At 35.6% G+C, this 22,264-nt stretch overlaps 1 protein-coding gene across 1 annotated transcript in view; it reads left to right on the top strand.

Moving 5' to 3' along the window:
• Positions 1-22,264, top strand: part of LOC114944746 (dynein axonemal heavy chain 12-like) — a 148,420-nt gene that overhangs the window by 98,256 nt on the left and 27,900 nt on the right. Inside the window, exon 8 of the mRNA XM_085481870.1 lies at positions 16,340-16,720. Coding sequence (XP_085337996.1) covers positions 16,340-16,720 — 381 coding nt within the window. The remainder of the gene's footprint in view (positions 1-16,339; positions 16,721-22,264) is intronic.

Below are 22,264 nucleotides of genomic sequence, written 5' to 3'. Positions count from 1 at the left end.
ATGGACTCGACCCCGCGTATTATTATAGCCTTCCGGGATATACATGGAATGCCATGTTAAAACAAGCATTACGTTTGAATTATTAACAGACATTGACATGGTCATGTTTATCGAACAGGGTATACGCGGCGATCTAAGTCAATGTTCAGGCAGATATGCACATGCTAATAACAAGTATATGCAATCGTACGACTTATCGAAACCATCATCGTATCTTATGTACTTTGACGTAAATAATTTGTATGGATGGGCAATGTGTCAACCATTGCCTTATGCTGATTTTCGATGAGTCGACGATGTATCTAATTTTGATGTATCATCTATTGCGCTCGATTCACCTACAGGCTATATCCTTGAAGTAGATTTAGAGTATCCTCAACATCTTCACGATACGCACACTAACCTACTGTTTTGCCCGATACGCGACAAACCGCCCGGCAAGCGGCACGATAAGCTTTTCGCGACGCTATACGATAAGAAGCGTTACGTGATACACTACCGCAACCTGCAACAATGCATGCGACATGGCCTTCAGGTTACAAAAATACATCGCGTATTACATTTACTCAATCTTCGTGGCTTCGAAATTATATTGAACTTAATACATAATTTAGAACATAAGCAAAAAAATGATTTTGAAAAAAATTTATATAAACTGATGAATAATGCGATATTTGGCAAGACAATGGAAAATGTGCGTAATCGAGTTGATGTAAAACTCATAACACATTGGGAAGGGAGATACGGTGCAGAGGCAATGATTGCCAAACCAAATTTCCATAGTAGAAGCATCTTTTTAAATAATTTAATTGCTGTAGAATTACGTAAACTTGAAGTAAAATTTTATAAACCAATCTATGTCGGCATGTGTATACTTGACATTTCTAAAACATGTTTATACAAGTTTCATCACAAATACATGTCACCGCTGTATCATGACAAATGCCGGGTAATGTACACCAAAACAGACAGTCTTATATATCACATTGAATGCGAAGACGTGTATGAGAATACAAAGCGCGACGTATGCAAATTTGATACGAGCGATTACGCTGCAAACAATGCGTACGGTATACCGCTAGTGAATAAAAAAGTACCAGGTTTAATGAAAGATGAAAACAACGGCTCGATAATGACTGAATTTGTAGGGCTTAGAGCAAAAATGTACGCTTTGCGAGTAGATGGTAAGAAAGATACAAAAAAAGTCAAAGGTGTCAAGAGTAACGTTGTCGCGAGGACAATAACGTTTGACGATTATATGCGGTGCTTAAATGAAGAGATTGAAATGACGCGTCAGCAGTCTTGCATAAGATCTAAGAATTGATAATATCTAAATTAGCTAAAAATGGTGATCTTTTATTAACAAATAACTGCATCGCGTTCATGTTTGATGAAATTCGATATAAACTCGATGGGGTGGAGATTTATCGCAATAGAAACGTTGGAATAACTTTCACGATGAAAAATTATGTCTCTTTAACAACTGAGAGAGGTAAAATTTTGAAGAATGCTGGATGGGATATGGCACATCATGGAACATGATATTTGTATGTTCAACTTCTGCGTGCCGCTCAACATGTTATTAAGATTTTGCGAAGATTACAAGCGAGCTGATTAACGCTAGGCATGAATTAATTTTGATACGTTCACGCAACGACAACAATTGCCTGTATGGGCATGCGGAAGCTGGTATTGAATTGATCAAGATACAATGGCGTATGCTTCATGTACTATTGAACGAGATCAATAAACTGTCCTTGTTACAAGCATTGGAAAGCGGGCTATTCTTAAACATAAGTTTTTGCTCTTGGGATCTATACAAATTTCCTCTGTTACATAGTACGACCAAACATTTATGGACTGTGAAAACCGCCTCTTAGATGGAAAAGCCGCGATATGTAATCTTTGCACTGCAGACTGGTAAAAAAAATGTTATGATAAAAGATAATACCATATTCGATCATTGTAAATTAACCAACATTAAGCTTTATTTAAATTCAGAATCTTATCCTTACGATAATTTAAATTTAAATTTTGAAAAAAAATAGATTTGCTCTCTTGTTCGACATGTACTCTCGTTTTCGCAAATCTTATTACGGCTGTGATATTAAGAATGTACTAACTCCCTCAAAATTTCGACATAATAGTCCTCTCGCGGTTATTGATTGCTCGCGGCAAAATAAATCCGTCAAAAATTCTACCGTGGATGTGAGAATAGAGTTTGAATGTAAGGAAGATGTACCGGCAAATACTACCGCCTATTGTCTCATCTTGCATGATCATGTTGTCGAATATAGCCCACTGACCAACGTTGTTCGTAAAATCACTTAATCAGCTATTATCCCCTCCTCTGAGATAGTAATATAAAAGATTGAGATTTTAACAATCGACATCAGTCGTCGTACATATTTGATCCAACATTTTGCATAATATGTCTGTACCGACGTTTATAGATTTACAAGGATTTATCTTTAATAAACGGTTTATTATAAAGGAGGTGGCGGTCCTGAGAACAGGATTTATTGTTTCACATTATTTTTTCGCATGTCTCATACCATGGCGCGTGCTCATAAAATCTGAGATGCGCCAAGCCTCATGGTTGACTCAAACATCATCATGGATTGCAATGGGAAGATGGCAACGTTTTATATAGCATGATTGAACGCTTGATTACGGCAGCTATCGTCGGGGTAAATGAAAATTTACAACAAGAAGAAGAGTCCTCTATTGTGTATGTAAAAGGACTCGAAAAGAAAGAATGGCTAGCCGATATAATGGGTGATGCGATAAGCGAATACATTATTGAGACCTTGGATGCTGTTTATGAAGATATTCCTGTATTAAATAAATTAGATCCTCCATATAGTCTACGGTGTAATAAACATGTGAAAAATTGTGCATTACAAAATGTATTCAAATTATTTAATTAATGGTCAAAAAATCGTGATGATTCGCCACATCCTTTTGAATAAATTATTTTTAAATTATTTCTTCCTTCAAATATTATATTCTGCACATGTATTATATTTCCACACGTATCCATATCAATTTCAGTATGCGACATCATTTTTATAATATATTGTTTATTTAATATAGTTAAATGTCGTTCGAATATGGTTGATTATGGTTTGAACGTGGTTTGGAAGTGATTCAATAGACGTTTGAACGTGGTTCGAACATGATTGATCGAGGTTCGATCGATGTTACGACATGATTCAGACGTGGTCAATAGACGTTCGGACGTGGTTTGAACATGGCTGATCGAGGTTCAATCAATGTTAGAACGTGGTTCAGACGTAGTTGATAGACGTTCAGACATGGTTTGAACATGGTTAATTTTAAATATAATTCTTTTTCTTATCATTCTTTGTCTTCTTATCTCAAGTTCAGAGTCAGCATTTATGTTAATTCTTATGTCATGCATCCCCTACTCGTTTTTAATGAGAGCAAGTCTGTCTCTACAATGCTCATCACAAAGTCCTCAACATTTGTCGAGTGTAACCATAAAAAAAATAGATCATGTCTACTACTGAAAATCCGGTGACATCGGTAGTGCAATTTGTGCAAAACCGTGGTCTTGGAATAAAAAGACCTCTTGCAAAATCCTTGCATGAATTTTTACGGGCGAGTGAAAGGGATGCGTTGGAGTCATGTCAATGTAAGAACGGATGCTTTTTAACAAATCCGCAAGCGTGCCCTAACATTGTCGCCTTGGTTGCCTACTAAGACCCCCCCCCTCAGAGGACCTGGGTTAGAACTCTTCTTATATATTTACTTGTGTTTATTTTTATATTTGCAAAATAATTTTTAAAACAATTATTTGTAAATTTTAAATTCAAATATATATATATATATATATATACACTCATACAGTAAAAACAATTAAAAGCATGTTATAAAATCAATGTGATTTTATAAACGGATGAACACAGCTGGATAACAAAAAAAAGGAAATCTTTGAATTAATATAAATATAGTATTTTGTTATATAAGAATACAAAGCTGTATTGAGAGTATCTTACTTCAGGATGATTGAATTAGACTCGTTGAATACATAAATAGATATACATATATATGTATGTGACAAGTTATTAACTCTACAAATAGAAAGGGGGATGTTAAAAAAGTCGATTTCCAGACTATCAATGGAACCTAAAATTCGAGTTCCATGGGTATCTATGAACCATATAAGATGTAAAAATAATGGTCTTTTTTCCTAGAGACCTAGGGAAAGTATTGAAAATCTATCAAAACTATTGAAAATAGCGTCATTCGATCGATCTGAAGATAACTATAAAATCGATGACATGGATGAATTTTTCAATCAAACCAAGTTCTGGTTAAACACTTATCAAATAGTTTTCTAAATCAATTTGCAAAATTCAAGATTGCGGATCCAATATGGTAAATCAGTATTGAGAGAAACTAGATTCGAGGATATAGTACCTCCGAATAAAAGACCTGATTCCACATTCAAATACATTATATTTTTTAGTTTTTTTATTTAAATATTTTGTTTCATTGTTGAATAAAATTCTTTAGTTCTAACATAGAAAATACTATTAATAGTTCTGATATTCTCTATGTTAGAACAAAAGAATTCTATTCAACAATGGAACAAAAATATTTAAATAAAAAAAACTGAAAAATATAATGTATTAGTAATAATAATACATGAATTTTAAATCGGCCAATAGAGCCTAAGCGCGAAAAATTAATTCTTTGGAACTGTATCTCTTGGTTTGAGATTACTAAGTTCCATATATAAAATTCATGTATTATTATTACTAATAATATTGAGAGCCGACATATATTTTTTATCTGATAATGTATTAGGTTGTTTGGTAATGACTTGCCGCTTTTTACATGATTTTCAATGCTTTATTTAATATTGTTAGGGTTAACTGAATTAGATCAAATATGCGCCGTTTTGTTCAATAATTTGTTGCTATTTTGAAGGTAATTTCATTATGCCCCTCTCGTAAAATCCTTTGTCCCTATTGACACAAAACTGAGACAAGTGGTTTTTACAGTACTTTCTTGTGTTAAACTTAATATTACTAATAGAGTTTTGCAGCGCCAAGAAAAGATGGTAATCCGATGGAGCAATGTCAGGACTGTAAGGCGGGTGCTTTAAAACATTCCAACCAAGTTCCCGGAGCTTCTGGCGGGTCGCTAAAGATGTGTGTGGCCTGGCATTGTCCTGATAGAACACAACTCCCTTTTTATTGGCCAATTCTGGCTGCTTTTGGCCGATGGCCACCTTCAACGGTTGTTTGATGTACCGCTCAGAATTAAGTGTTTGGACCGATGGGAGCAGGTTATAGTGGATGATTCCCTTCCAATCCCACCAAACACACAGCAAAACCTTTCTGTCCGTCAATCCTGGCTTGGCCACTGTTTGGGCCGCTTCGTCGGTTCTCGGCCACGATCGTTTGCGAACAACATTCATAGGTGATCCATTTTTCATCGCCAGTCATCATCCGCTTCAAAAACGGCTAATTTTCATTGCGTTTTAGCAATAATTTGCTAATGGAAATGCGGTCAATTAGGTTTTTTTTGGACAACTCGTGTGGCACCCAAATATCCAGCTTTTTTCGTGTATCTGCCTGCTTTCAAATACCTGTGAACGGTTTCAGTGCTTAGCTGGAGCTCCTCCGCGATACTTCTGATGGTCACATGCCGGTCTTCGTAGATTTTTTGGATGATCTTGTCGACATCAGTGGTTATTGGCCGTCCACTGGATACAGGGTCTGTTGTATCGTTTCGCCTGGCTCTAAAACACCGAAACCACTCTTCGGCGGTTCGAATCGCTACAGTATCATCTCCCACAACCGTTAATCTTGCAATGCGATTCACACGCGGTTTTGCTTTGCACGAAGAAAAATGTTAAAACAGTGCAAATTTCAGCATTTAGTGAACTCCATGTTTAAGCGACTGTCAGTTGTGAACAAAAAGTCGAAACTAAATAAATGAGGCATCGTTTTATAGCTAATGTCATTACATTTCAAACGCGATACGGAATTAGCAGATGCTACTTCATTTGAATGCCTCACAACGCTTCAAACTCTATCTAGTAAAAAAGCGGCAAGTCATTACCAAACAACCTAATATTTGAATGTGAAATCAGATCTTTTATTCAGAAGTAACTACATCCTAACATCGAGTTTCTCTCAATACTGATCCACCATATTAAATCCGCAATCTTGAATTTTGCAATTCTCGATATTAAAACATTATCGATCCTTTTTGGCCGAAGCCGCATGAGCAAGTATATATGTTGGTCTGAGATGCAGCAAATTGCCTCGGATCGTTCACCACACAGCCTTGATTTGAGACAATTGCTATCGGTCAGTGAAACAACATACACGCTCAGTTTGGACTTGTTCAAGCACGTATTCGTATTATTAATACTGCCTAATCGCCTTTTTTTCAAATATAATTCTGTTAACTACCAACGCTTTTTAGATAATCAACTCCGATAGATGCGCTATTTCGAGTCTTTCGAGGACTCGCGTCGCAGGCCTCGTTGAGTTCGGCCGTCGCAGTTTCGTCGGAGAGGCTGCGGACGGGTGGAAATTATCCACGGGTTTCCGGACCTTTTCTGCGCCTGTTGACGAGCGCGCTCCTACAGTTCTTGCTTGAGAACCCCCGTCCTCTCGCCTCGCAGCCGTTCTCCAAGTCCTTTTCAGCCGAATTCTTTAGACTGTATTGTTTATGGCTTCAAGGTTGGCCACGGCCAGCCTCATAAATGTTTTTGCCTTTTTGTTTGCTGCTGATTACTTTTTTCGACAATATTAGCTTTCTCTTGCGCGGCAAAGCTCTCAAATAATATAAAATCAAAGAAACAAAAACGCGTTAATAATAAATTTTCGCGGCGCTAAGTCTTTCGGGGTTCTCTCTTTTGCTCTTTCTTGCTCGTACTTTTGGCGCGGCCGCTCGGCTTTTTGCCCCATGATGCACGTGCGTCAGGACGACGACGTCACAATGCATATAGAGTGTCTCTAAAGTCCGACCTGGGCTCTTTATTTTGGAAAATGCTTTAGACACGAAAAAATGTTTTAGACAAAAGTTATAGAACTTGAAAGGGGACAGATAACAAGAATATATAAATTTGACCTTGAGTGATCTATTAAAAGTCAGGTAAAAGTCATTGATGTTTTCTTAAATTGAACTCCCTATTTTTTATTGCATAGTCTTATAACCCTTGTTGAGACGTTTTCGAAACCCTACCTATTTGTATTTTTTGCGCAAGCCGTTCCCAAGATATTAAGCTTTAAAGTCGAGATACCGTCGACATCCGCATTATCCGATGTATACTACAAGGAGATTGCAGGAACGAATATGTACATCATAATGGCCCTAAAAAGCACCGGTTTTGTGTATATGTGTATGTTTTCTCAATCAAAATTCTCTGTTTCCATTTTTCTCGATAGTAAGCTGTAGTGGACGATAGTGGGCAATAATGTTCAAAAGAAGGGGTGGGAAAAAAGAGAGAGGAGGGAGAGAGGAAGAGAGAGAATTTTAATTGAGGAAACATATACACTGTCTCTTTTTTGAGTTGCATAGATACGCTAAAAAGTTATATTATTAATTTAGCTGTAGGTACAAAAATAAGTTAGTTGTAATATCATAATATGACATTATTGACATATTATCTCGCTGCTGTGTGTAGTTATAATCAGCAGCTATATTTTTCACAAAAATTGTTTAAGCTACAATATTAAAACTCATTTTATACAATGCAGTGATTAATAGAATTTAAATTTTCTAGCAGATATTGTTAGAATGTTACTGCTATTATCTATGACAAACGATATTATGTCAGATATTGAAAATAGCGATAGATTTTTATTACATCTAAAAATCTATCTACATCTGTAAAATTTTTTAAGCAGAACATTTCTAAGTTCTGAGGGGTTAAAATTTTTTTTCGGAATTATGCAGTTCAGTTTAAAGTTCCACTTGCACCCCGACGAGTTATATCGATAAGTATTAAAGCGCGAAGCTGTAAAATAAAAAATAAAAAGGTTCTGCCTATTTTTAGTTTAAGGTGAGCCAGCTGTTAGGTTAAAAAATTTGTTTTAATATTTAAGACGATCGGAACTATTGTTATAATGCATCGGGAATTATAGAACTTTTCAAGAATTATAAAATACGATAGTTTAAATGGCATTTTCGCATAATAATATGTGGTGCCACTGAAAGTTGGCATCGCATATTTTTGAGGTGCAATTTTTTATGTATTATCCCGGAACTATTTCTAAATCCTATCAAGAACTGTAGAATTATTTAGGGTGCAAACAGAACTCTTGATAAAACTTCCGATTTTTACAAATGAGATGCCAACTTTACAGTGGTTTCGCCATGCGGCTAATCAAATGCTGCGATCGAACCTTTAAATTTAAAGCAGATAACGTGCTCGCTTAATTTTACTTCTCAGTTTCTCGGAAACTACTGTCTATCTACAACTAATGCTTTAGGTGCAATCTTTTATTTTCTTTACCAATCGCCACATCAAAGCTCATTGAAAAACTTGACAATTGGGGCCCTCAGCACTGGTATATGTGCGTGAAACTGCTGGCATATGTGCGAAAAACAGCGGCTTTGCTAGCATATTAGCCGTATCTCGCGTCACAGTATAAGTATTTAATTATTTATATAGTGCTTGCATGTAGCATCGACATAACAGAGAAACAAGGATGATTTTATCGATCCTTCTCTCTCTACAGTGTCCACATGAGCAATGCAATGGTATTTGTATATATATATATATATATATATACAATATATACGAGGGCAGTCCGATAAGTACTTAGCCTCATCGCCCGATGGTGCCAGTATCGCAAGAGAGTTTTATTATTGTGTAGTACATTCTCGTAGACGGCTACTATCAAAATTTTAGCCGAATCGGACTCGTAGTTTTGTTTTGACCGCGTGTGAAAGCGGGCGTGTCCGCGGATTTTAGAAAAATGAAAAAAGAGCAATATCGGTCGGTGATTCGATTCTTGTTTTTGGAAGGGAAATTGCGCAGCAAAATCAAAGATTCTTCATTTCGACATCTGACGGAAGTCACCATTTTTCGCTAAGCAGCATATAAAAAGCGCCAAATTTGAAATCCTTTATCGAAACTATCTATATAAAAATGTTAATGTAACCTAAGATTATAAACTATTAGAGAACAAGGACAAAGAATTTCGGAAAGGTTTGGAGGAGTGGGACGTGATGGTAACGTTAGAGACATGAGTGGAGGAGAAAGATTGGAAGAAGATTAAAAGATATTTGCCGAAAGGATATAGATGGGGAGTGCAAGGGGCAAGTAGAAATAACAAGAGAAGAAGAGCGATGAAAGGAATGATAATTGGTATAAGGAAAAAAATGGCAGAAAAGGAGAAAAAGATAGAAACCGAAAAGGAGGGCCTTATGGTAGAAAAAGTGAAAATGGGAAAAGAGAGATGGAGGATAGTAGGAGTATATGTAAGAGAAGGAGTAGAAAAAGTGTTAAAGGAAATGGAGCCGTGGACGGAAGAGAAGGAAGAAGGAATATATATATAGAATAATTGGAGGGGACTTTAACGCGAGGACAGGAGAGGAGGAGGGAGAATGAGAAAAGACGAGAGGGAAGGAGATGAGGAAGTAGAAGAGGGTGGAAAAAAGTTAAGGGACAAGTATATCAATACAGAAGCAAGAAAAATGCTAGAGTTTTGGGGGGAAAGAGGATGGAGCATGATGAACGGGAACACAAAAGGAGATGAGGAGGGGGAATGGACGTTTACAGAGGGAAGAGGGAATACGGTAATAGATTATGTGATAAGAAACGAAGACAGCAGAAGGAGAGTGAGAAGTTTAAGGATAGAAGATAAGGTGGATTCGGACCATCACCCAATAGAAATGGAATTGGAAAGGAAAGGGAGAAAGAAGAAAAGAAAACAGCGGAGAGGATGGAGGAGAGGACTATGGAATAAAAAAGGACGCAGGATATTCGAGAAGAAGGTGGGAGAAATAGGGGAAAAAGAGGAAGAAATTGAAGAAGAATGGAGGAGAATGAAAGAGAAATTGAAGGAGGCGTGGAGAGGAACAGAGGAAGAAATGAAGGAAAGAAAGAAGGAGGATGGAGGATAGTGGGATAAGGAATGTAGAGAAGAAAAAAAGGAAGGTAAGGGGGAGCTGAGGAAGTGGAGAAAAGAAGGGGGAGAAGGAGAGGAGTATAGGAGGAAAAGAGGAGAATATAAGAAGTTATGTAAGAGAATAACAAAGGAGAAGAATGAAAGGTGGGAAAGGAGAGCGGCGGAAGTGAAAAGAGAAACGGAGGTGTGGAAAATAGTGAACAAGGACAGGAGGAGGAAACAGGGAATAAATGAGATTGAGATAAGAGAATGGAGAGAATATTTTATGAAGATATTAGGAGTAGAAAAGAGAGTGGTAAAAAAAATGGAGAGGAGAGGAGGGGGAAAGGGAAAAAGAGGAAAGAGATGAAGAAGAGATAAGGAGAGAGGATTGGAGAGAAGCAATAAAAGGTTAAAAGAAGGAAAAGCGGCAGGGATAGATGAAATTCCAAATGAGATATGGAAGTATGGAGAAGGAAGACTAGAGGAGTGGGCACTGGAATTTTGTAATAGAATATGGAGAGAAGAGGGGTGGCCAGAGAGATGGAGGGAAGATGTGATAGTTCCAATAATTAAGAAAACAAGAAAAAAAAGTGGAGGACTACAGTGGAGTGACCTTGATGCCAACACTATATAAAATTTATATGATGGTGCTGGCAGAAAGGATAAGAAAGGAGGTGGAAGAAAAGGGCATAGTGCCAGACAGGATTCAGGAAAAGGATGAAAACGATGGATAATATACAGGATGTCCGGTAATTGTCGCCTCAACCATCGTGTGCAGATAAAGTGAATTAAACCGAATAGGAAAGCCCTCTACCGTTTTGCGATTTTCGCAATAATTATTGAGTTATTAAATAAAAAAAGATCGGTCAATTTACGCGAATAGAAGCGCGCGACGAGAAGAGACGTCCTATTGTAACACGATACACGGCGCGCCGCAAAGCGGAAGGAGGAGCGAACGATGACTGTCTACGAATCGTGTTCGAGAAATCTTCGTGTATCGTGTTACAGTAGGACGTCTCTTCTCGTCGCGCGCTTCTATTCGCGTGGATTGGCCGATCTTTTTTATTTAATAACTCAATAATTATTGCAAAAATTGCAAAACAGTAGAAGACTTTCCTATTCGGTTTAACTCACTTTACCTGCACACGACGGTTGAAGCGACAATTACCGGACACCCTGTATACGTGCTGAACTACATGATAAATAGGCAGTTGGAGAGGAGAGGAAGGATGACGACTATGTTTGTGGATTTGAAGGCGGCTTTTAATTCGGTAGATATTGTCATCTTTTGAAAAATATATTCCGGTTCATAACACCCCTTACATTGCTCTGATAAATTACATTGTTATTCTGATATGTTGGTGTGGCATTCTTATGTACTTTGCGACGACTTTTCTCGCCCCTGGAGCACAGAAGTGGCGAGCAGAGGTCGTTGTCAAAAAAGGAGAATGAATTAGGAATGAATAAGATAATGATATATTCTCTAAATTTAATGGAGGCGATGGAGGAGAGAGATAAGGAAAGGGCTAAGAAAAAGGGTGGAGGAGGTATTGGAAGAAACGAGAGGAAGGGTAAAGATAGGAGGGGAGCTAGGGGAGGTGTTTTGGACAGGAAAAGAAGTAACACAGGGTTGCCCGCTAAGTCCATTACTATTTAATTCTGATAGCGGATTTAGAGGAAAAGATGGGAAAAGTAAAAAGGAGAGGGATAAGGATATGGGAAGAAAAGGTATATACATTGGCATATGCAGATGATATGATGTTAATAGCAGAAGAAGAGGACGAATTGAAGAGTATGATTGAGAGAGATTAGAGGAGTATCTAGGACAGAAGGGAGTAGAATTATATGCAAAAAAGACAAAGATCATGAGGTTCAGGAGAAAAGGAGAAAGATGGAAGAAAAGGGAATGGAAATGGAAAGGGGAAAAGATGGAGAAAGTGAGAGAATTTACGTATTTAGGATATAGAATACAGAGGAATGGGGGTCAGAAAAGGCAGGGGTAAGGAAAGGATAAAAAAGGCAGCGGCAGTGATGGGGCAGATATGGGAAATAAGGAAAAGAATATTTGGGAAAGATTGGGGGAGAAGGCTCTGATTATTTTACAAGTTAGTGTGGACAGTTTTAAGCAATAGAGTAGAAATATGGGGGTGGAAGGAAAGAGAAAAGATGGAAAGGTTAGAGAAAAGATATCTAAGGTAGACGCTAGGGGTAGATAGAAGAACACCAGGATACATGATTAGGGAGGAAGTTCAGAGAGAAAAATTGAGGACGAGGGCAGGTAAGAGAGCGTGGAGTTTCGAGAGGAGGATGGAGGAAGAGAGAGAAAGTGGTTTGGCGAGAAGATGTTGAGAGAAAATGAGGAACAGGGCAAAGGTAAAAAAGGTCAGAATGGGAAAGAGGGAGAGAGGAATTATTCAAAAGAAGAGAATGAAGAATAGAGGAGGTGGAGAAGAGAAGAGGAGATGAAGAGGGATGGTATGGGGAGGTTATAAGAATAGATTTAGAAGAATAAAGGAAGGAAAGAGTGGAGAGAATAGAAAGATCGGAATAAAACAGATGGTATAAGAAGATCAGGGTGGAAGGAGTACCAGAATACTTAAGAAAGGAATGGGGAGAAAACAGATTGAAGAGGGTGGCGAGATTTAGATTGGGAAATGAGATGTTAAGAAATAAATACCAGGAGGATAAGGAAAGGAAGAAATGCAGGGTTTGTGGGGGAGAGAAGGAATCATGAGAACATGTTTGAGAGAGATGTAGGAGGGGTGGAAAAGATGGAGAGAGTTGGCAGGAGGCAATGAGGGAGATTTTAGGAGAAAAGGGAGATGAAGAATGGTGGATGAGGGAGGTAGAAGAGGAGAAAGAGAGAAGGGGAAAGAGAGAAGATAGTAGAATGAGGAAGGAGAAATGAAGGGATAAATTACACGAGGGGAATATAATATAATAAAACAAAAAAAGTTGATAACAGAGGCAAAAGGAAACGGAAATCCCAGGCGGCGTGTGTGTATGTGCGTATATGGGGTCGGGCGGAAGCTAAGGGGAGATGGCCTATGCGAAAGGCGACCTAAAGCAAATGCTCAACCCCTTTTAGAATATAAGTAGGTTAAGGTAGAGTTAAATAGAATAAGTTTAAATGTAGCAAAAGAAAACATAAACAATAAACATAAACATAAACGAGAACTAAAACTATTTTTAATAAACTTTGTAACACTATTATTTCTAGTTTCTATCCCTGTAATTTATTACTAATAACCGTTTTTATCTAGAATTTCTGGGAATTTTACATGTCTTCTTCTATTTAAAGAACTCCTTTAATATTATTTCCTTTAATTCTTCATGCTTTCAAATTTGCGTACACATAGATTAGTATGTACTCTCGACCAAACTAGCAATAATATTTATTTAGAAATCACAACGTTTTGACCATTATATTTGGTCCTTATCAAATGACCTATACAAATATTTGGAAACATTATATAATTTGAATAATAAAAAGTTAAAACAAAACAAAAATCTTTTTTAAAGATTAGTAGAAAGTTTGCAAATAAATTAATACACTTACATGGTTCATTATAATCATAAAAGCAAACTTATCTTGAATTAATACACGTTATACCAGAAAAACAAGTTTTTAACTACTAAACGACCTTTATTATTTTGTCGTAGATATTGTTGAGATTCTCAGTGTCCTTATGTAAATTTATTGTGTTGTTATTTTCTTTATATATAAAACATTTCGGCAATCTCTCTTTTTCTTACATGTTTTTTATTATGTAAAACTTTCGGATGCGACCAATCAAAGTCGTGATTGCAATCTATTTTCTGTTTGCTAATTACTGAGAGATTGCTAGAATGCAATTTTATATTATTAAAATGTTCCTTAATTCGTGTGCTTAAATGTCTTTTTGTCTGTTTTATATATGATACGCTGCAATTGTTACAATTCAACTAGACTATTTAACTTTTTTTGTTTTTTCCCCAATGGGTAAGATGTCCTTACCAAGTTTGATTATTGGTTTAATTTATTTGGAATATAACAATGTTGAAACCTATTGTTTTAAAATTTTTGTATATATTATCAATGCAAAAGGTTTCCGGATGGATGCCGCGTGGTTGAACAGCGTAATGCCGACGTTTCGCAAACGTTGCAGTTTGCATCTTCAGAGCTGAGAGCTCCGATATTGAACCTTCTTAGGTTGTGGTCCTTATATATATTATAGGAGGTTTTTCATCTTACTTATCATTAAACTTAGTGATCTCAAACCAAGAGATACAGTTCCGAATAATTAATTTTTCGTGCTTTGGCTCTGTTGGCCGATTTAAAAAACATATTTATTTTCTATTTTTATTACCGTACGGACGGAAAGCCAATATATTGGTTCTGTAAAGGTCGCTTATTTTTCATAGTTCAACACTATAATAAAGATATAAAATATCTTAGTTCAAATTACAAAAGTTTACGAAAAAATACGCCCGTTCTCTAAAGGTTAAGAGCAGTATGCCAAATAGGGTTTGTTTGATAACTTTTGTTGCGGTTGAGATTGTCGAGATGTTTCAGAATTTCTAGGGCTTCACAATGTTTCCTGGCAAAATAGCTTTGCGAGGAGGTTAGTTTGGTTGCTTTATCGTATTGTACCGAGTGTCCCGTCTCCAATGTTCTGCCAAGGCTGATTGACTAAAATGGCAGTACTTGGCACTCCGTTGGTGTTCCTTAATTCGTGTACTGATCTTTCTCCCAGTTTCTTCTATGTACACTTTTCCGCAGGAGCAAGGAATCCTGTATACACCTGGTGTTTCTAAGTGTGGTCTCCGGTCCTTGGGATTAGGAAGTAGTTGCGCAATCTTATTTTGAGGTTTGGAAATTACTTTGATATTGTGTTGACCCAGGTTCCTGCTAATGCGTCCTGTTGTACCCTAAAGATACGGAAGAATTGTCTATTTTTTATTTTCTTTTTCTTCTTCTTTTTTACTTGATGTACTCATATTTGTAGAACTGGAGATTTTATTTTTCAGCCTTTCAGTTGTTCGATGGATGTTTTTGCTGTTGTATCCATTCTTGGTCAAGACTTGGTTGAGATGTTCTAATTCTTCATTCAGGGAAGTTGGTTCAGAAATTGTTAAGGCTCTGTATATTAATAAACTGATGACGAAATTCTTCTGAGTCGGATGATGATGAGAGGTGGCATGAAGGTAACGGTCCGTATGTGTTGGTTTTCGATAAACCCGATGGCTTAAGATGCCGTCTTCGTTCTTTTTAACTAACACGTCTAGAAAGGGGAACTGATTATTCTGTTCTATTTCTATTGTGAACTGAATACTGCGGTGCTGGGAATTTAGAAAGTCGAGAAATTGAGAGAGTGTTTCTCTGCCATGACTCCAGATGAGAAAGGTGTCATCAACATATCAAAACTATGTAAAGGGTTTGAGAGGTGCGTTTTTTAGGACTTTATTCTCAAAATACTATATCAAAACTGACAAGAATGCCATTACTTTTGTTTTGAGTTTGATAATCCTGCTCACAAAGTCTGTTGAGTTTTTAATGTGGGAATCATTGAGTCCTGTAAGGGTTTGGAGATATTTGACAAGAAACTGAGCTAATTGATAAATGGGTTCTCCGATATTGCTAACAATAGGGCGTAATGGAACTGAATCTTTATGGATTTTTGTATATATTATTCAAGCTTTTTACAAACGGTAAAGCAATGCAATTTTTTATCTCGGATTTGTCCAGAAAACTCGGATAAGATAATAATACCTGGTCATAATAGCAAACTTAAATAGTTCTAGCACTCAGGGGAGACTCATTACAAGGTTCTGCCTATGGAGCCTTTTAATCTTTTTTTGATGTTTTACAATTCTAGCCATGTCTCATTGCTGTTCAGCGGGAGCCCAATTTTCTTCTATAAAACTGGGCATAGTCCTTTGATCGAACAATTTTCGTATCAGCACCTTTAATATTTTCAAAGTCTATATTTTTGAAGATGAAAATTTTTAAAAATAAGTTTTAATATAATATAATAAGATAATTTAAGATAAAGAATAAATTTTTAAGTGAGATTTGTTTTTATTCATTTAATATTACATACAAGAAAAAGTTTTCTTTACATAATTATTTAGTGGAAAATTAATTTTCTAATTAACGTATCAATATCTATTGTACGTCTGATTTTTATCAGCTAGGAAAATTTAAATTAAGTACGTATTTAATCTATTGTAATTATAATAATTTTTAGATTAATTATAATGAGCGATATGGATGATGTCAAACGAATAAAGGAATATATTGAGGATATGCGAAAGATGGTGCGTCAGTTAAAACGTATGGAGCAAACAGCCGAAAAAATAAATGCCGAGGAAGCATTATTTCAATTTCCGCTATCTACATATCCACGTATTAAAGAACTGAAGGAAATTATTTTGCCGTTTTATGCTCTGATTTATCGGAGTTATCAGTGGCAAAGAGATCGCAATGTTTGGTTGGATGGTCCCTTTGAGTATCTTGATGTACAGCATATCGAAGACAAGCTCAATCAATACCTAATTGATTTTACCAAAACTAATAAACAATACAAGACAAGAATCAAAATGCAAATCGCAATCAATTATCCGTACAGGTAATATATGAATTAAATAAAATTTTTTTTTATTTATAAATTTGTGAAGAAATTTAAAATTGATTTTTTTTCAAACTATCAAATAAAATTATTGCTTTTTGTAATTTTTGAATTTACAACATAATTTACTTTAATTTACAACATAATGTACTTTAAATATTTGTATAAATAACACTTAAATTATAAATGTAATTAGAATCATTTTAGTTTATTTAAAAATAATGTATTGTTTTTAATGTAGAATTTTTTAATGTAGAATCTTTTTCTTAAAAAAATTGATTTTACATCAATAATAAAATTTTTAAACAAAAAGTTAATATAATTCTGAGAATATAATTAAATTAAAAAATTATTTCTTGGCAAATTTGCTATATTGGCTCTTTCAGCAATAGATTCTCTATCCTTGTTAAAAAATTATTTTTTGAATAACTAAAAATAATCATTTCTATAGTTATATATTAAATATAATTCCGATTTCAAAATTATTATTCTATCTCTCTCTTGTCATTATTTTGAAAATTGCAATTAAAGTTGTAAGAAAGAGATATTTCAACGTATTTAGTTGTGTTGAATCCACCGTATAATATGTGACTTATTGGAAGGAAGGTGTTCGAAAATCGAACTAAAAAGCACGGATAAATAAAAGAAATTAACCATTTGCATGCATCCCACCATGCATCATGCGTCATGCAATCAAACAATGCTAAATATATTGTAATAAATTAGCACTCGGCCGCTGGAGTATACCGTTACCCCGCGCCTTCATAAGAAAGCGCTCGCGCTATCGCACTTTAACAAAAATAAGCGCTTGCTTTATCTCGCGTGACGAAAACAAAAACACCGCGGTCGCGCGAAAGGAGACATACAAACCTATGCTTAACTAACAAATATAATCGGTTGCTAGAAATAAACAATTACATCGTTTGTTCTAATTGTCCTTTACTGTTTAATAGAATGTTCTATTACTTCTCGAATATTCGCGAATTTCTTGTCTATATAAACCTCCTCTCGCGAGACCGCGCCGCTCTTTCCGTTAGTATACCGACGCGAACAGAGTGCAACTCGCTGCTCTGAAAAGAGATCGCTTGTCTTTTTCGTTCGTACTTTCCGTAGCTTGCGGACTTTTAATTAATTAAATTTTGACTCGGCTCTTCTCTTACGGTTTATGATTTTCAGTGTTATTGTATTCAAATTGTGGTGTTATTATATTAAAATATATATTGTTTTTTCTACGTTACGCTAATGAAGTGAACTTTATTCCGCCTAAGTGTCCGGTTTATTATTCCGCTTCCCGTCTCGTACAGAAGGGGAGGAAAAAATTACATTTTAATCAAAATTAAGTATACTGTTAAAACTTTCAATTCTTGATAGGAATTTGTTGTATCAACTATGATAATATATAATAATAAAATATTCATGATTTTTTTTATTTTAGAGTCTAAAGCAGAGAAGTCTCCAAAGCAGAAAAATTGAGAGACATTGAAAAAGAATTTTATTCGTATTTTATTTTATTTATATATAATAGAATAGAATAGAATAGAACGTTGATTCTATTTCCCCGAGGGGTTTACAGGGCGCTTTTCTTTAAGGTGTGTTCCCCAATCTTTCACAATTTCCTATCTTCCGTTAACACCTGATCATTATGCGACCTCACAAATTTTCTAAACTCGTTATATCCTCATTTTTACACTTTATTCCTCTCGACCAATAGAGCCAAACGCGATGTTATTGCGACAATTAAGAAAGAAAGAAAATTTGGAAACTAAGAAATTTGAATCCTATGGTTGGGATCTCAAAAATTTCCCTTGTTCTTTCTCTTAACATCCCCTGTAAAGAAATAGGCGAGAAAAATATTGGTCCGAAAGTCGGCTGAATCGGGAATCGAACCCGAGACCTTCCGCTTGCCGGGCGACTGCTCTTCCAACTGAGCTATTCAGACACTTACGAATAAATATTTCTCTTAATGTTTATACCCCCCCCCCCCCAAATCGTCGTAATTAGGTCCAGACGCGACGAACAATAATAAGAATACTTTTAAGTCAGCTTTTTAATTTTAAAACCACAATCTACATTTTATTCCTTTCGACCAATAGAGCCAAACACGATGTTATTGCGACAATTAAGAAAGAAAGAAAATTTGGAAACTAAGGAATTTGAATCCTATGGTTGGAATCTCAAAAATTCCTCTTGTTCTGTCTCTTAACATCCCCTGTAAAGAAATAGGCGAGAAAAATATTCGTCCGAAAGTCGGCTGAATCGAAAATCGAACCCGAGATTCGTAAGTGTCTAAATAGCTCAGTTGGAAGAGCAGTCGCCCGACAAGCGGAAGGTCTCGGGTTCGATTCCCGATTCAGCCGACTTTCGGATCAATATTTTTCTTGCCTATTTCTTTACAGGGGATGTTAAGAGAAAGAACAAGGGGAATTTTTGAAATCCCAACCATAGAATTCAAATTCCTTAGTTTCCAAATGTTCTTTCTTTCTTAATTGTCGCAATAACATCGCGTTTGGCTCTATTGGTCAAGAGGAATGAAGTGTAGATTGTGGTTTTAAAATTAAAGAGCTGACTTAAAAGTATTCTTATTATCCTCATATTTTTTCTCTCCCTATGTCTCTTCTTTACCTTCATTTTTTTCACTCTTCTCTAACAAGACCTTGCCTTTTTCCTTCCTCCTTTTCTCTTTCTCTTCCTTTAGTTTAAAAATATACTACTCAACCTATGCTCTTCTCCCCTTCTTCCTAAGCTTCCCTTCCCTCCTTTCTTTCTCCCTTTTTCTCTTTTCTCCTCCCTTGTCTTTTCTTAACTCTTTATTTCCTCTTTTTCTACTTCCTTCTCCCTTCCTTTCCTCTTCCTCTTTCTTCTTTCCTATCCCCTTGCCTTCCTCTGTCCTATGCTTCTCCTCTTATTTTTCCCTATCCTCCTCTCTACCCCCTTTTTCCGATTTCCACTTCACTCCTTGTCCACAAATTTTCATCTCTTTGCACCTACATACTACTTCCTTCTCCATTTCCACCTCTTAACATTACTTAAAATACGGAGTATCAAAATTTCTGTCCTCTTACTCTCCGCCATCTTTTCCGTCCTTCTGAAGTTTATTAACTTACAAGTTTATTTGATTTTCTTTAATATTACATAAGGCATCTTGAATAATTCGATTTTCGCCTTCCACCGATGAATCTCTGAATAAGAAATTGTTATTATTGCAACAATCAATTTGTGAAAGTATTAATCATAATAATCTCGTTATATCCTCATTTTTCAAAATTCTAGTAAAATATTGAGTAACACGTAATAATTGAAGTAACTTTTGCTGCCGAATGTCATATTCTAAATATTCTTCAAATTTCTACTTCTCTTGATTGTTAGACAAAGTTTTTTGATCATGAAAATTATTCCTATGTTTTTGTTGTGAATAATCTTCACAATCTTTATATCGAAATTCATCAAATATAAATGCAATATAGGGGGAATAGAGGAACATTAATACGATTTTTTATGAGATGAAAAAATAACTTTGCAGATAGATTAAGATAAAATTAATAGGTTAAATTTGTAGACTTGTTATTCTTCTTACATGTTTAATTGAATTTTTGCTATAATAATTAATAATAATAATTAATAATAATTAATATAATAATTAATAATGTATGTTATCAACAGACTTTTGGCACGCCTATGGGTTCCCCCCTCTCACCGATTATTGCGGATATCACGTTGCAAGATTTGGAGAGTAGAGCGATTGCTGCGATTCCATTGTCATTTCCATTTTATTTTAGATATGTTGACGATATCGCGTTGGCGGCCCCACCCTCCATGCTTAAAATAGTTTTAAACACTTTCAATTCTTTCCATCCTAGATTGCAGTTCACCATGGAGGAGGGGGTTGACAACCGATTGAATTTTTTAGATGTCACCATTATTATAAATAATGGGAGCATTGAGTTTGATTTGTTTCATAAGCCGACGTATTCAGGTAGATATTTAAATTTTGAATCGCAGCATCCTCTCTGTCATAAAAAAGGCACCATTATCAGCCTCATAGATAGAGTTTTTTGGCTATCTCATCCGAAATTCCATAAAGTTAACTTTGAGTCTATGATTGGAGTTCTTTTGTCTAATAATTATCCTCTCAATTTGATATTTCACACATTACAAGCGCGGTTAAAAAAGTTGTTCTTCCGCTATAATAATAAGTTGCATAACAATAGAGCAAATGTATGCAATGACAAGATTCTAACGCAGAAAAAAGTTTCGTACTTTAATATTCCGTATATTAATAATGTATCGAAGAGAATCGAGGACATTACACGTGATTTGGATGTCATTCCATCATATACAGCAATTAACAGTCTCCGTAAATTCATTAAAGTACACAAGGATAAGTTACCAAGAGAACTCCATAATAATGTAGTTTATAAAATTGATTGTATGGATTGTGATGCGTCGTACGTAGGGCAGACGGGTAGATTGTTGAAAACTAGGATGAAAGAACATCGCAACAACATAAAAAGAAACGCGTCACAATTATCAGTCATATCGGAACATAGATTATTGAACCATGAATTTAATTGGGAGGATGTAAAAGTCTTAGACGAGGAGCCTTTTTTAGGTAAACGTTTGATATCCGAAATGATCCACATAAAACGTCAGAGGAATAGTTTAAATTTACATAGCGACACTGATAAATTAAACGAGAATCTTGATCTGTTAATAGAAAAATTTACCAAAATCTAGCTTTGTGATTTTACATAGCCGGGTTTTTTTGTTAGACTTTTGATATGAGTGCCGATTAGTTTAGTTGTTTTTATTTTTATTTTTATTTTCATATTTTATTTTTATATTTGTTTTTTTGCGTATATATGTATCGACTGTGTCGAGGTAGAATACCGCACAGTCGTTAGAGTGATGTGTCACGTGTAGCATCGTCTTCTCTCTGTTTTTGCTGTCGGGGTGAGTGTTCTTCCCGGTTCTTAATTTTTAATTCTTGTGAATTGTTCTACGTTTAATTTATACCATGTTGATTAGTGTTGGTAAGGGAGTCACTGCTCCGCTTCCTTCCTGACGATGGTCACCGTTAGGGAGACACTCCGACGGCCGGACGGTTTGAATAGGGAGGAGAATAATATTTAATTTATTTGCGGATTGTATGTATACGAGTTTTATAATTTTCTGATTGTACCGATTATCTTCTATTTTTGTTTCTTTGTATTTTGCAGCTACTGAAGAAGACCCGAAGTGGGTCGAAACGTTTAGAATTTAATAAATGAGTTTGACTTGAGATCTCATTTTAATTTATTAATTTTGTGCATGTCATCCGCATAGGCTCCGATTGCCGTCGAGATTTTATTTTTATTGTAACACAATAATTCGAGGCGAGATTAATAGTTTTTTTATATTGAATATAAAAAGACACCTCATTTCAAACTGTACCTAATCGCAGAATGTGCGTGTTTATATATGATCTGATACCTATGTTTAAACCGTTAATGTCCTATTTGTATTATTATTATTTATTGTTCGCTAATTTATCCAAAATATCAAAAT

The sequence above is a fragment of the Nylanderia fulva genome, unplaced genomic scaffold (assembly GCF_048542155.1).
Source record: "Nylanderia fulva isolate GAGA-0341 unplaced genomic scaffold, ASM4854215v1 Scaffold193, whole genome shotgun sequence".
Lineage (NCBI taxonomy): Eukaryota > Metazoa > Arthropoda > Insecta > Hymenoptera > Formicidae > Nylanderia > Nylanderia fulva.
This window is presented reverse-complemented; position numbering and strand designations above follow the sequence as displayed.